A 15,234-nucleotide genomic window follows, 5' to 3' on the forward strand; every position below is an offset into this window, starting at 1 on the left:
TTCCCGCTTTCTTTCTTTTAGTAGTTTCTTTATGATAGAATAAGCACTGAAGTTAGTGCTCTTAACATTTATGATACATGTTTTGGTTTAAGTTTAGAATTTTTTTGTGCTAAAAGCAACAAGCTTTGTCCATTGCAGTTCCTATTTAGCTGCCACAGGCTGCAAAGCAGAGAGACACTAGGGATTTGCAAAGCCCAGCACTGTGCTCCAAGGTGGAACCTTGCTGCTCAGCAATCTTTCCAGAGACTACCATGGTGTTTCCAAGGCAGAATTACCACCTCTTTTACTTATGTGCAAGTTTCGGAGTACTTTTGCCCCCCTTCTTCCATCCAAAATCCCAGTTTGTGCTATTCTATCTCTGTTCAACCCCACAGCTCCTCAGCAATGCCCCTGCAAAGAGAAGCATGGGGAAGGTGACTGCAAGTTCAGCCTCGTCTCAGAACCTTCCTGACACAGGTGCAGGGGCCAGCACCTCCCCAGCTCCTCCGGAGGGCTGGGGAAAAGGGGACAGTTAAACGCATGTTAAGGGAATTAATTTAGGTCTTGTTGAGACTTTAAAATAAACATCTCCAGAAAGGAGTGCTGGGGAGAGTCACAAATCTACACTGGCCAGCCTGTGCAGCCATGTCCACAAGGCAAAAGCTGCTCAGCTGCACCCACACTATACTCCAAGCCATGACAGCCCAGTGACGCCCATAGCCTTCCTGCCATTGTCTCAGCCCTTCAGGACAGGCATCCCCACAGCCCTCTATACCAACAGCCTTACCTGCTGGGGGAACTCAGACTGTCATGTGAGAGAGCAGGAAAGTGGAGCCATATGGCTGTAGGGCAGGAGGCCCAGTGCCTGCCACTATGGGACTGCCTTGCCCAGGCCACTAGAACCCGTGAAGCCAGAGAATTCCTACCAATGTAGAAATTATCTTCTCTTTGAGTACCTGAGGGAACAAAACAGTCCATGAGATTACTGGAGAAGAGCAACTCTGCCCAGATACACAGGAGATCCTGCTAGAAATGTCTCAACTCCAACTAAATGCTAACAGTGATTTTAAAAAAAGAGTATAAATATGGGAACTGAAAAAGCATGGAAAGCTGCTCTCCACCTGGTAGGCTCCTCCTGGCTGTATAAGCAATTAGGAGACCTCAGGGAAAAAAAACAATCCCAAGATGAACAACTGCCCTTACACTGTGGTGTGGTGTTTTTGCTGGTAGAGCCTGTGCGGTGCTGCAGGAAACAGTGGCAAGAAAGGGGAACTGAAAGCAGTGGAAGTGCTCTGAGAACCCACCTTCACAGTTTCTCCTTGACTGCTCCCTGTGGCCAAAACCACCCAGTTAGGGCAACTGGTGGCAGAAAGGGGTTGTGTGAACATGTGAGGGCATTGGATTGAGCAGAGAACCAGGGCATCTCCCACTGTCCATGGCCCCGTGGGATGCCTCAGCCCATGCCTACATCCAATCCCCACTGCTGGCACTTAGCCATCCCTCAGAGCATCCTCCCTTCAGGCCATCAGAAACCAAGGCAATGGCCAGTCTTTCTTACTGACATCCCCATCCCTAAATACATTTTCACCATGGAGACTGTCTCCCTCACTCATCTCTCATCCCAGGAGATGCAACTTTGTGGGACTCCAACTCCTGCTTGTTAGCTCAAGCCAAAAGGAATAACTATCAACTAAGAATAAATACTAATTAACCTGAATCTTTCATCATATCGTGATCTGAACCAGATGCTATCTCTAACTTTAGGCTGCTTTGAGATGCAACCTCTATCTGTAGCAGGCAAAAATAAGATTCCTTCTTTTGATAAAGTTAATTGTGGGCCTCAACAAGACACATTTCTTGGCAATACTGTGCTCTTATCTTTAAATGCTGTGAACTCACAAGGGTTTGAAAGGTCTTACATTTTAAGTGGCTTCCATATGAGTTTTGTGACTGAGAATTCAATCTAGGAAACTTCCCATGTCGTGCTGGAGAAAGAGGTGCAGTGAAGACAGCTTTAACACTGCACACAAGCACTGAATAGAGGCTGTCTCAGAACATGCAGCCAAAGGCTTCACAAGAGCACAGCCAAGATTTAGCCCCCCAGTGGAGGGGACAGTGGGCTGAAAGCCATACTGTATCTTCTGTTGAGCTGGTTGAAATCCATAATGCTTTATACTGGTTTTAGTATCAGAGAAATAATAGAGCAGAGTTAAAACCAAAGATTCATTTGCCAAATTGTATCAACATTTTCAAAGCTGCTTTGTTTTGATTTTTTTCATTTGTTGTAATTAGCTCCAATGCTTTCTAAACTACTAAAAACCACTGTTAAAAATCCCTGTAACAACACTGTGTTTTTCATTATGGCTATTGGTACTTATGCAGACAATATACACAAACCAGACATACTGTAAAATCCAAGACCTTTCATAAATGCAGCTGTGTTCTTTTGCATAAAAATAAGTAATTTGGGGGAAAATATTCTTTGATATCAAAAAACAGTGACAGGGATACCAAATAACTCTTGGCAAGAGCTGCGCAAAGCTAAACTCTGCCCAGTTCCACCTCTCAGGCACCTTCTGTGCAACAGTCTACACTGGTAACTAGGATTAGCAATTAAATCTTCACACCACTTCAGCATGGACATATAACAAACCTGCAGATGAGGTCATAAAATTAAGCCTCTACCATTTTGAAGTTGCATAAACAGTGTTTAAGTGGTCTAATGGTGGGATTTGTTTGTATGGCACAAATTGCATCATATATAGCAGCTCAGCAAGTCCAAAGATGTGTCCAGCAATGCCAACTCCCCAGGTGCTGGCACACCTTCCTATCCACAGACTCTCTTCTGCAGATCACAAAGGGCCTCTTGGTCTGTAAGACATGCTTCTCACTTGTGAGCCCAGACATTACCCAACCCCTTGTTACATGGCACAAGGAACTGCTACTGTGTGCTCTGAAATAGACCTTGCTTTCCTAGAAAAAAGCCCAAATTTGTGCTAAAGGAACTAATGGCAGCTCCATCCTACAGGAGGGCTGAAATAGCCAAAAACACTGAGAATTAAAACACTGCTCTACCTTCTTGATGAGTCCAATCACCACCTACCTCCTCTCTGTTTCCTATGCAAATGGCTGTTTCCTATGGTAGTAAGGCACAAGTGAGCAGTGAGAACCACTCAAGATAACCAGAAGTTACCCAATTCTTACCAAAACTGATGTGAATTACATAAACAATTTTTTTTTGAGAACTCTGTCAAATGTAATGCAAAAATTGCTCTTAAGTCTTCTATTTAGGGTACTGGCTAGCTGTAAATCTCTAAAGGTAAATAGTCAAGTGGAAACACCAGCCAGAGTTTCAGCCATCTGAACAGTCCCAGGAACTCAGGTGTATTTTAGGTACTGAAAACAATGTTTAAAACTTGAGTCAAGATTCCTTTCCTTTAACTGAAGGTTCATAATCTTTGATGAGTCCCATAACCAAAACTGCCAGCATTACAAATGCACAGGCATCTCCTTTCCTGGATGTGGGTGGTTTTGATGCCTGCACTGGTTATAAGCAGCAATGTACTAAGGGAGTACAAAACCATGAAATTTAGGAAGATGAGTAATGTATGAAGTGTGGAGGAAGTGAGAGATGATCCTCATATTATGTGCTTTTATTTAATAATTTATAAATAAGTATCAGCTTTCCCCAAACTGCCCCTCTGCCTAGCAATTACATGTCGGCTGATTTCTGGTTACTGCTGTTCTTTTATAGTAACAAATTGTTCCCGAAGCCTCACATACAGAGAATTAGACAATCAAAGTACTGTGTGCGTTTTTCCACTTAATTCATTCAGTTAGCTGCAATTAAAACAATACAATTCAAGGCCTTGTGTATTTCTCTGAAAAAATACAAAACTTTACTTGTTCCTATTAATATATACAACCTACAAGAAAGAGTTAACAAAGCCCATTTTTCTTCACTGTTGTAGTAGAGTAATTTTCATATCTTTTTCTGTAGATACCCTGGCAGTCATCAATATTTCTTTCAGTTGCTGTTCTTCAAAAGACACACACTTTTCATTCAACTGCACAGAAAAAAATGGAATCCAGTGGGACAAATTCCCTTGGTGAGCAGATCCACTGTAGCTGCCTGGGAAGGAATCTAGGTGAACGGGCAGGGCTTGCTTTAATGAGATGATAGAACCTATTTAGAAGGGAAGAGACAACATTTTATAAAGCAGTAATCAAATTTCTCTTAGATTTCACCTAGACATTTTACCTAAATATTTCACACGTCTGGAAAAGCAGTGTTTCATGGCTACTGATCTCTGTTCACCCCCTTTGTATAAATGGCATACCAAGTTTTAGCATGACTATAGAACCTTTTTTTGTTTTATGGAGCTTCACTAATGAAACCTAGTAACAATCTAATTAATGTTATACCAGATTTGAGGGTGCAAAAGAGAACAGAAGCTGTACCTGTCTCCACAAGAAAGTGATAAGCCACCCTATTAGAGCAGCTGTTACTGTCTCCCATAACACAAATCTCCCCCAAAACTGGGCATTATTTTCATCAGTCATGAACACAGAGTGTGCAGTGCTCAGAGAGCAGCAACATCTCTGCAATCGGAGGATGCACTGTATCTGTCTGAGTCTCATGATGTTTCCTTCTGTGAACAAAGTGTATCTCCACACTATTCTTGGTAGAAGGCTATCTTCCTGATGTGCCGGTCTTGGGTATGTTAATTCAGTATTGCAGAAGTGGTTCTTGACAGAGGCTTGATTCAGTCTACTCCTGCAACAGAGTAACAAAGCACTGATTTGGATCCTGTACTCTTAATTATGATTCCACTAACATAAATGAGCATTTCACTTAAGCTCAGATCGTCAAGAAAGAACTATTGTCTGCTTCGATAAGATGGTATGAAATTTATCCAAATATTTATCAAACTATGTGAAATCTTATTGGAAGAATGTATTCTGGGATTTTGTGAAAGTCCTTCAGGATAAAGTAACCACAAAATACATGTCAGAGCAGAGACTCCCAAACTCTGGTCTAAAGGGAGCTTACAGCTCATCTAGTGCTCACTTTAATTCTTTTCTTGCAATACACAACATCAAAAAAGGCCAGGACAAAATAAAGAACCAAAATCAGCATTTCTTTTCCAGAAAGGCAGACCTCTTCCAACCCCAGTTCCAAGAAACGTTGTCCAGTATTTTCCTTCCAGTTACTGTCTGTTACCACTGAAGATGAATAGATCACACAGACACAGGTCGAGGTGTGGTGAAAAGAAGAGCAGAGTTTATTTTTCCTCCCAGGATTTATAGGCTTCTTACCACGGCCAGGGATTGGATGGTCAGGATAACACTTTCTCACTGCACTGGCCATGAGAGATGCCCATCACAAGACATGTAACAGAAAGAATGTACACATATCTATGTTTACAGTCACTGTTCTGGGAAAGTCCTTAGAAAACTATGTTAGCAAGCTCAGAAGCTGAGTTTTCAGGGCAACAACTGTCGATCTACAAAGATGTTAAACAGTGATGAATGACAAGGCAATTCGCCAAACAAGGTACCTATTCCAAAGTTGTTTTTATTAAAAGAAATATTAATAGCATACTCGTGGCATATGACTTTATGCTTGAAGGATCCTGCAATTTGCATATAATCTGGGTGAAAGAAATTTTGTTGAAAGACCGCATCTCCAACTATTAATGAATGTTCCCAGAAAGTCTAAAAGACAAAAAAACCCCCAAAAACAACCACCTCTGCTTGGCACTTTTTTTTTCCAAATGTGCTTCCTTAGCTTAGGTTGCTTTCGTAGACGTAACACTGGCAGACAGTAACTGTATATGTTCTGTAATAAACGTATTTTTGATATGGCATTTCAGGACAATTGGATTACTAAAAAAAAATTTTATAAAGCTACATTTATCATCAGTGTATATCAAGGATCATGTTATTACAATAAACTATATAGAGTAAGGCACTGTCCATGAAAACACGGAGATATTTCATATCACTTGAATATGCTGACATTATCAACTGACCTATAAGTACCAATAACATGTTCATTATCATCTACATTTAAGCTTCTTCAAGCTTTCAAGTGCCCTTATACCCAAAAACATGCAATTCAATTCCAGCAAGTACCTCAAAAAATCACATCAAGGAAGTTCTTTATTGGTTTCTCTCAATGACTTCCAGATTTAATCTGCTCTTCTATAATCACAGAAAAGGCTTCCTGTAAATATTTCATCTAAAAACACATGGAGGAAGCTAGATATTTTCAATTCTACAACAAAGGATTATGCAACTAGAAAACAGTTAATAACTATCCTGATGGAAAGTTATTTTTCTGGAAAAAGAAAGGTTTCACATCAAAATATTCTTCCAAATAGAAGTTAGTACAGAAACTTACCATCTCTCCTTGTAAGAAAATCTTTCATTCATAATGTTTGCTAGAAGACAAGATCTTTACTACACCAGAGAGCATGAGAAACTTATAATGCCCTTTCAGGCCCATGCATCTTGAATAGTTTCAATTACGAATGGACAAGTGTTCTTCATACCTTGTAGAACAAGGAAACAAAGAGGAGCAAGAGAAGTCTTTGAGTCCTCCAGAAACTCAGCATTTCCACCTAACTTTCTATTCAAGTATATCTACCCTTGATTATTGATACTAAACAAATCCATGGATGCACTGAATAGCAACAAATCAGCAGCAGATAATAAAATTAAACTGAGCTAGACATCATTGCTATATTGAACAAAACACATTCTTCCCTCCACCAATAATGGCTAGAGCAGACAGAAGTGTGAAAGTTGAGTGATGACAGACGTTCATGAGGGAAGGCAAATGGGCAGGCCTTGGCAGCTGTGTAAATTCTGTAGTTCGGTTCTGGAGGTTGTGGCTTCAGCCCCAGGTCCCAGTTCCTTATCACAAACCACTAGAGATCTCTTGGAGTAAATACATGACCAGCTCCTTCTCAGAGAGGCTCCATCAGATTTAAATATCATCCATACAAAAGGCCTGCAGCTGAAGCATCCTGCCATAGGCATGGCTACTCAGCACAGCTGTGGGCATGATACAGCTGAGACCCTTTCAGCTTAACAGAAGAAAATGTCCTGAGCACCTTCCATCCCTGCAGGCTGCTTGCCTTCTTGGACAGACCCTCAGGAACACAAATCAGCTGCTTTCTCTGAATCAGACCCAGAGTACCACACATTAATTAATGCTGCCTGAATCCCAGGAATATCCTGGAGACCATAATCACAGATCTTGGCTATACTCCGCTAGGTACTTCCCATGCATTAGGCAAAAGGCAGGCTCTGTATGTCAGGGCTCCGCCAACAAAGGGCTGTCCACCTGCAGCAGAACCTGCAGAGCAGCAGCTTTTGAACCACTCCACAGTCTAAGCTGCCATTCCCAATATCCGAATGTAGCTAGCTCAGCCTGTTACTGTCAGTCTTTCTGAAGTCTGACAATGAGGTGACCTGCACAAGCACCAGTGGTCACAGCCATCCAGGTGCTCCAGCTGACACAGAATACAGATGAAAGTCACGTATGGGGCAGCCTTGCTTTGCATTTTGGTGCAGATGTACACAGAGAAAGGAGTGAGGGCACAGCTGAGACAGTGGGAAGCTTAGAGAGAAGGAAGGTGACTTACTTCAAGTTATTCTAAAGCACATTACAGATCTGTTAAATCATTGTGGCTTACCCTATATTTCAGAGTAAATTAGTAACTTTTCAGAAGGAGTGAAGAAACTACCACTCCACTTTTAAATAATGAAAATGCTAAAAAACCTACACTTAACAGATCTAAAACTGCAGCAAGTCACCCACCAACACCCACTCCTCTTGTCAGCAGGCTTTTTTCAGCTTTGCCTATTATTTGTGTTAAGTCAGAGATGTCTAATGTTTGCTGTGCTTATCTGCTCAACTTTCAGGAGTCCCAAATGTTACAATATGTACCTATGCCACTGACCTTTTTCCCCACAGCATTTTCATCTAAATAAGTAAAAACCATAGAGTTTCCAAAATCATTTAGATTCACTGCTCTGAGTGCATAGCTGTAAAAAATATGCTTTAAGATTAACATCCAATTTTATTCATGCCTGAGGCTTTACCACAGCATCTATTTTTGTAAGATTAACAGTAAGATCCCAGTTCTCCAGGAATGTAAAGAGTAACAGACAATTGTAAAAGGAAGATGATGTTTCCTAACTTGCCCTGCTCACATCCAAGAAGGTACATTTTCCTAGCCCTTTCCACATTGGGCGTAATTTCTATTTGCATTTTTGCACCCACAACATACACTATGTTTATTAGTCCTTCCACCTCCCATTAGCTAGAATGCAAACTGTGGGTGCCAAAAAATACTAACATAAATCTCACATGTGCAAAGCATCCCCTGAAAGACAGCTTTTACTCTGGAGAAGTTAAGAAACAGCCATCTTCCAGTACCTTGCACAAGAGCAGTTTGAATCATCTAACTTAAAAACAAAAATATAGAAAATGAGCACTTGATATTTTGGCTTATCCATTTGAAATGAGTATACATAAAAACATTTGTTTTTGGACATGGCAACCTGAAGACAAATTGAGGGCCATTTTTAACCTAAACATCAGAGGAGATGTTGTTTTAAATAGTGCTGTTGGTGTCTGTCAATTAGAGCTATTGCATTACCGTCAACTTGCATTCCTGCTTTAGTTCCAGTTTTGCTCCATCCTACACAGATCTGTACAAATCAATTGTCTCTTGCAAACATGCACTAACCACTGGAAAGTAAAATTAATAAAGTGTGAGAAAATCTGATTCATAAAGCTGACACTCCTGTGTCCAACAACTCTTCATATAGGCAGGCAAAGTGGTAAAAGATTATCAAATTGCAACTGTCATTCCTGACAAAATGCATCTCAATGCTGGAAGGAATTCTAGGTTTTAAGCTAAACCACCACCTCAAAGAGTTCCTCAGAGCCTGTCAATACCTGTACTTTGGATGGAAAGCTACCACTGAGCGCAGTGTGCCCAACATACAGAACCTGCCACAAAATGAAGTTCTTCATAACATCTCATCTCAGTCTTGGCTGGTAACAATAACAAGAAGACAAGATGAGACCATCAGTCTTAATTGTGAAGACAATGTTTTCCTCCCATATTATTCTGTCTGTCATGTTCCCTTCAGGTTCCAAAGGAATCCCTGTCTCATATATCATTATTTCCCACAAAGCTTGAAAGCACTCAGGGGGGGCTTCTTCCTGCCCACTCTACCAGCCTTGAAGTCTGAGTACCTTCAGAACAGTGACAGAGGCCTCTGCCAGCAATAAAGGGGAACATCTGCATACCAATTAAACTGCTGAGTGCTGAAGAGTAAAAAAAAAAGGAAAAAAAAAAAAAAAGAGGGAAAAGCGTTGAAAGTAAATCTGAGCCAAGTTCTAATTAATGCCCTAGGCCCCGATTCACCACAGCACTTATGCATGTAGTTAACTTTAAGCATGTATTTAGTTCTATTGAAGTCTAAAGACAGCATCGAAGAGGCAAACTACATTAGCACAATTTAATACTCTTTGGGTTAATTAATCAGCCATAAAAATTTACTGTGAGATCTGTATTCCTTATTTCCCTCACTATGACATTTCCAGATAAAAATACTTGAATGTGGCTGGAATAAGCAACAAAAAGCACTACTCGTTTGGCTGTCATGGGGTGCTTGGTTCTAAAAACACTGAAGGCCAGTCCCTAAGAACAGCTGTAGGAATTAAGCTCTCTCCACAGCCTACTGTCTGTATCTTCTGTGTAGTTGCAGTTCACAGACACAAAAAGCACAGCCCTTGTCCTGAGAAGCAGTAATTGAAGAAACAAAAAGAACTTGCAACAGATGAGCAGAGCAGAGCCACTAGGCTCACATCAGACACATCTTTCCTTTTCTCTATAAAGGGGGATTTGCTCACTGCAGCACATCAGTGTCAGCTGTGATTGGAGATGAAAAGGAAGGGCAGCAGATGGGGCTGGGTAAGCGAGGGCGGCTGAGAGCAGATGCAGGTTTGGAGACAGAGCTGGTGAGGTTCCCAAGAAGGCACTATCAGGCAGAGCTGGGGTGAGGGAAAGAGTGCTGATGTCTAAAGGCTAGGCTTGCCCAATGTGGGCAAGGGCTAAACCCTCCTCAGTTTCAGTGCAGCAGAACTAAACCTTGTAAAAAAGAAGCCCAGAATGCAATCTCCACTTAGCTGAATTGTCCTAGATATATCCAATCCTCTTCTCTACTTGGCAAGTCCAGCATGGAGAACAGCTGCCAACATTGCACCAACAACACACTGGGTAGATGTGGCCTAAACATGGTCTCAAAGGGCCAAATGTCACCAACTTTTGAGGTCCTGTTGACTTTAAAAATGCATGTGTAACAACCAACCATTCTGTAAATCGGGAGAGAAGCTGGCTGACAAATGTGTTCTTGCTAGGAATTTCTGCAAAAATGAAGCCCAAGAAAGTTTGCTATCATTAATACTATACATGGACCTATAAAAGAAAGAAAAAAAGAAAGCAGGGGACATAAACTCCTGATTGACAATACTTCTTCATCACATCCATCATGAAAACAAAAAAGAACAAAAACAACCCTCCAAAAATTAGAACATGAGAATAAAAGAAAGTATCAGCACAGCTTTTCAGATTAACTTTGAATTTCCTTGCTTTCATTGGTTTAAGAGCTCTATTGTTACTCCCTTGTTTTTTTTAATTGTAAATACTAAAACTTATTTTATCTTTCAAAGTCTTTAGAGTATATTATATAATTATGTAATTAAGGCCTCTTTCAACTGGATATAATTTACTCTATAGTTTACAACAGCTGCACTAGAGCCATTACAGTTTATCATTTAAAAGCTTAATTAGAGGCTTCTTAATTAGTGGATCCTTCAGTCACTAGACTGTGACTGTGTAAAATATGCTTGGCAGCTATTGCATTTTACAAATCTGCATGAAATGTTTGTGTGAAAACAGGGTGTGTAAAAGTCCAAAAACACAGTGCTTGTCCTTGCAGGTCAGCCCATCCAAGCATGCAGAGCTCCACACGACATCCCCACTCCCCTTAGTGCCTGGCTGCTCTGCACACAGCCTTCCCCTCATGCCTGTGTTGCTAGGAACTCCCAAAACAAGACCCCAGCCTCATTGAGCTGATGTGACTGTTGCCATGTTCAAACATGATCCAAAGAGAGGATGGGGTTGTGCCCACTGACTGCCCAGGCCAGGTCTTGCATGGCTCATCAAAAACTCTCCAGCAAACTCAGCTTCTCACTGGTGCTGCCATCTCCCTCAGGAGCTCTACTCCATGCTGGATTCTGCACACACTTCCTCTGTGCTGCCCAAAGTACTCATATCACTAGAAGGAAGAAGAGGGGGAACTAGCCTCTCATTTATAGTCACTGACACATATTTCTCATTAATCACCACCAAACTAGCAGTTGGTCACTGAGATTCTAAGTGCAATATTTGCCCAGAGAAAGAACTTCATCCTCCCCTCTGGGTAGCATAATTCTGGGGAGCAGCTGGTGGAACTAAAGTGAATCTTAACAAGAATCACTCCTGTGGTGAGTTTTAGCTCTAGCTAAAATACCAGGGTACTTACTCATTTCTTGCTATGAGAAATGGATTAGTAGAAGAGCAAAACAGGCTTAAAACTTAAAAGGAATAAAGAAACTTTAACAGGACTACAAGAATAAGAAACTAGAATAAAACCTCCTGAAACCTTTTCTCCCCCCACCCAAGCTTTCTTTTCCCAACTGACAACATAAAGACAAAACCTGGGATGTTAAAGCAGTACCAACTATACAACAGTCTTTTCATCAGTCTTTGTAGGGAGAGGAGTTTTATCTTGTCATTCCATGGAGAGCTCTTCACAATTAACAGTTTTCTCGTGGCTTTTCATTTCTACGACTGGCAGCCGCCTGGGCATAAACTCTGCCATCACGCTTTCCTCCCATTTTTACAGCCTTTCTAAAGGTGTGTTCATGGGCCATGAATTCAAGGGGTATTATTTTAAGGAAGAGTTATTCAAAGGCAAAGGTTCTCTCCATCTCTTTCCGTGACCATCTCTGGGAACAGGTTTTCTTCTTCTCTCCCTGAGGGCAAAGGGTCTTTATCAGCTCCCATCTCTCTCTCCCTCTCTCTCTCTCAGTTTAAGTGTTTCATGGGATACTCCACCATCTGCATAACTTTATCAATGGATACCTTTGCTCAGATCTACAGCTTGAATGCTTCATTCCCCTAATACTCTTTCAAGAATTAAAGGAGTTATTTTTCAGAACATTATTATCCATTTCCATGGCTCTACCAAAAGAATATTTCAGCTTATTAGAGCATCTCCTCATTCTCTTTTCATCTGAGGCTAGACTCTTTCTTTACTGACCTTGATGTTTCATGTTGTCTCTACGTGTTGATCGCTCCCATCTTTTTCTCTCCCTGGAGAGAAAAGACTGCAGGTCTCATCTGTGTAGTGAAAGGGTTAAACCTGGCCCAGGTCTTGTGGATGGTCCCGTGATCTCTGCTGGGGCCAGTGGCCAGAGCTGTTTAGGTGGCTATGCTGGGGGAGGGCGGCCAGCATTTCAGCAGCCAGGCTAGCACTCAGAGGCAGCAAGCTGAGGGCTGATGGCTTCCCCTCCCCCTGCCCGGCAGCTTCTGGTAAAACTCAGTGGCGGCAGAATTTCAGCCGAGCCGGGTACTGGCGTGGCCCAGCCCCACCAGAGTTCTGCTACCTTTCAAGGCCAGAAAGAAAAAGAAAATAAGTTCCCAAGCTTGGGTTTTTAAAAGATGGTATTCACAAAGGTGAACCTACTTTTCAATGGTGCAAAATGCTGACAGTTCTCAGAACTGGCCAGCTACTGGCTTGATCTCAAGCAGAAAAGAAACTCCCAGCAGCCTCTCTCAGAGAAATCACTTCTGTGGGTGTTTTCCACTTCTTTCCCTAAATGCCAGACTACCACAACTCCCTAGAAAGAGCCTCATGTTAACTGGAGGCTCACAAGATCCATTGCTCAGTGAGCAAAGAGCTTGTCCAGACCATACTCTGCAGGACGGGTGGGGTTTTGTTCAGTTTTCTCCAGCTCATAACACAGCAGCTGTATTACAAAGGTCAGATTTGGGGCCTGGCAGCATTGGAAGTGCTCCTTTAAACAGTACAGTGACAAAATCATGAGTTCTTGTTGACTGCAGGATAATATAAATCAGCTATTGAAAACCTGTATCATTAGTGCTATTGCTTTCCAGTGGTAGATGGCTGCAGTAATGGATTGGCCTCTCTATCTCATCCTCCCACTGGAAAGCGACATATACAGGACTGATCAATAACTTGATCTAAGTTACTTGTAGATATGTCAGCTGCAAATATCACCCTTTCTCAAAAGGTTTTAAAGGCCAGGTATTTTTGCAAAATTTAGGCCAGACAACAAATTGGTTTGGATAAATTGTCATGGTGGAGAACAATATAACCAAACCCACATTGTTACACACAAGTGTTAAATAGACAGAAAGTAATTCTATTGTATGCATGTATTTCTTCGTGGGGTCAACAGCTCAACATGTTCCATTTGAAAACATTTTCTGGAATAGCCATGTTGCTGAATAGCCTGTTTGATAGGAAATAATTAGATTATTTCATCATGGAATTTACCACTAATTTCTACAGCTGAAATTGTAAAATACTTCCAAAATCAGTACCAAAATCCGCAGTCATTAATAGGGCCAGAATTTTATCCTACTGTGTCACAACATATTACCCACATAATGAGTAGCATTGTCAAACCTGAAGTCAGTGGAGACTCTACAGGTTACAGCCTTGTTTCCCCTTGGATCAGTGGGAGACTAGAGATGGGTTTAAGGGCCTCCTCTGTCTATAAAGGTGGCATGACTTTGATGCCATTACTGTGACTAAAGCATGTACATGTGTTTTTATCCCTGACCCCACCTCTGCCACCTGTATCACACAGTATGTGTGATCAATTAGATCAAGTAGATTATATGATATGATCAAGTAGATTATAAAGCATGTCAAAGGCAGAGATATTTCACAGTTATCATTTTACAGCCCTCAAGGATGTCCATGGACACACACACACAGGAGAATGTAAGCTGAATCCTGGCTATACACTGAGTCTTGCTGTGGCATTGATATCAGGCCAGTCTTTTTGGGGAAGAAAACAAACATGGGCTAGGGCATTCCAAAAGGTGAGCTGTCATCTTCTGAAAACCCTTGTGACAAGCTGCCTACTGAGATTTAGCTAAGAACTTCACAGGGATATCATATTCTTTTGAGCTGACCTTCTTAGAAAACTTTGTACTCCAAACTTCTGGAAATCCTTGCACCTTAAATCAAATACCCTTTTAAACTAGTCCTCATACAACACATTCTGTGGCCTGCATGGTACTAATACCAACTTTTTTCAGTAAACAGCATGTGAAGTGATGTCACAGAAATTGTTTCACCTGAATAATTTTGCAATGACTTCTGTGACAAGAGCAGGAGAGGAAAAGGAAGGTGGTGGCTAGGTTCAGGTAGCCATAACCATAAAGCAGAGGAGAAAGCTGAAGATAGAAGAAACAACATCATACTAATATGCCTTGTACTCAGTTTGCCTGCTAGTCCAAGCAAGTACCCTGAACTTCCTTGTCTTCACAGCAGGGCAGCTGTACTCCACCATGTAAAACCATGGGAGAGCAGAGCATGGGACAGCCAGTGGCTTGGCAACACCAGGGACCCTCTGGAGCATGATGCCTGCAGCAGATCCCACCAGAACAGTTCACCAGCCCAGCTCCCTCAACACTAGGGCACCATGATGAGGAATCCAAGTACTTGCACTCAGCCCACAGTCATCCCAGCTACACAGGCTGGTGGCTGATGTGCTCCAGCCTCAGCTGCTGCCAGAACCCTTGGGGTCAGAAGAAAGAAATGGATCTCTCTGGCAGTCAAGAGATCCCTTTTTATGGGGGCAGGATAATGGATTATCATTTTGTGTAGATCTCTGCTCTTTTCCACTCCCACACTTTTTCTTTTTTTTTTAAAATAAATGAAAACATACCAGAAAAGCTCAGTGTCTTCTTTCAAGACTTCTCTATTTCACTAACTTGTTCCAACCTCTGTCACAGCTCTTCCCTTGAGAGCAGCTGTACAACTGCACTATACCTCTGCCCACACACAAATGCACTGGTTCAATGCACTGGTTGAAGGTATGAACTGGAATCTCACTATTAAAGGAACAAGCAGGCATCCCAGAGA

General features: G+C 41.7%; 1 protein-coding gene across 8 annotated transcripts in view; it reads right to left on the reverse strand.

Annotated features, from left to right (window-relative positions):
* The window catches only part of LOC111931536 (uncharacterized), a 75,657-nt gene that overhangs the window by 12,432 nt on the left and 47,991 nt on the right, over positions 1–15,234 (reverse strand). For 3 of the 8 annotated variants that reach the window (XM_086899801.1, XM_086899799.1, XM_086899800.1), the window contains one exon: positions 767–935. In XM_086899801.1, the coding sequence (XP_086755927.1) occupies positions 767–935 (169 nt within the window). Of the gene's footprint in view, positions 1–766; positions 4,166–4,440; positions 4,757–5,140; positions 5,293–6,385; positions 6,537–15,234 lie in introns of those variants that run through there. The other 5 variants (XR_015289799.1, XR_002865623.2, XR_002865619.2 and 2 more) reach the window with 3 other exon arrangements.

This window comes from Cyanistes caeruleus, chromosome 8 (assembly GCF_971803275.1).
Source record: "Cyanistes caeruleus chromosome 8, bCyaCae1.hap1.1, whole genome shotgun sequence".
NCBI lineage: Eukaryota > Metazoa > Chordata > Aves > Passeriformes > Paridae > Cyanistes > Cyanistes caeruleus.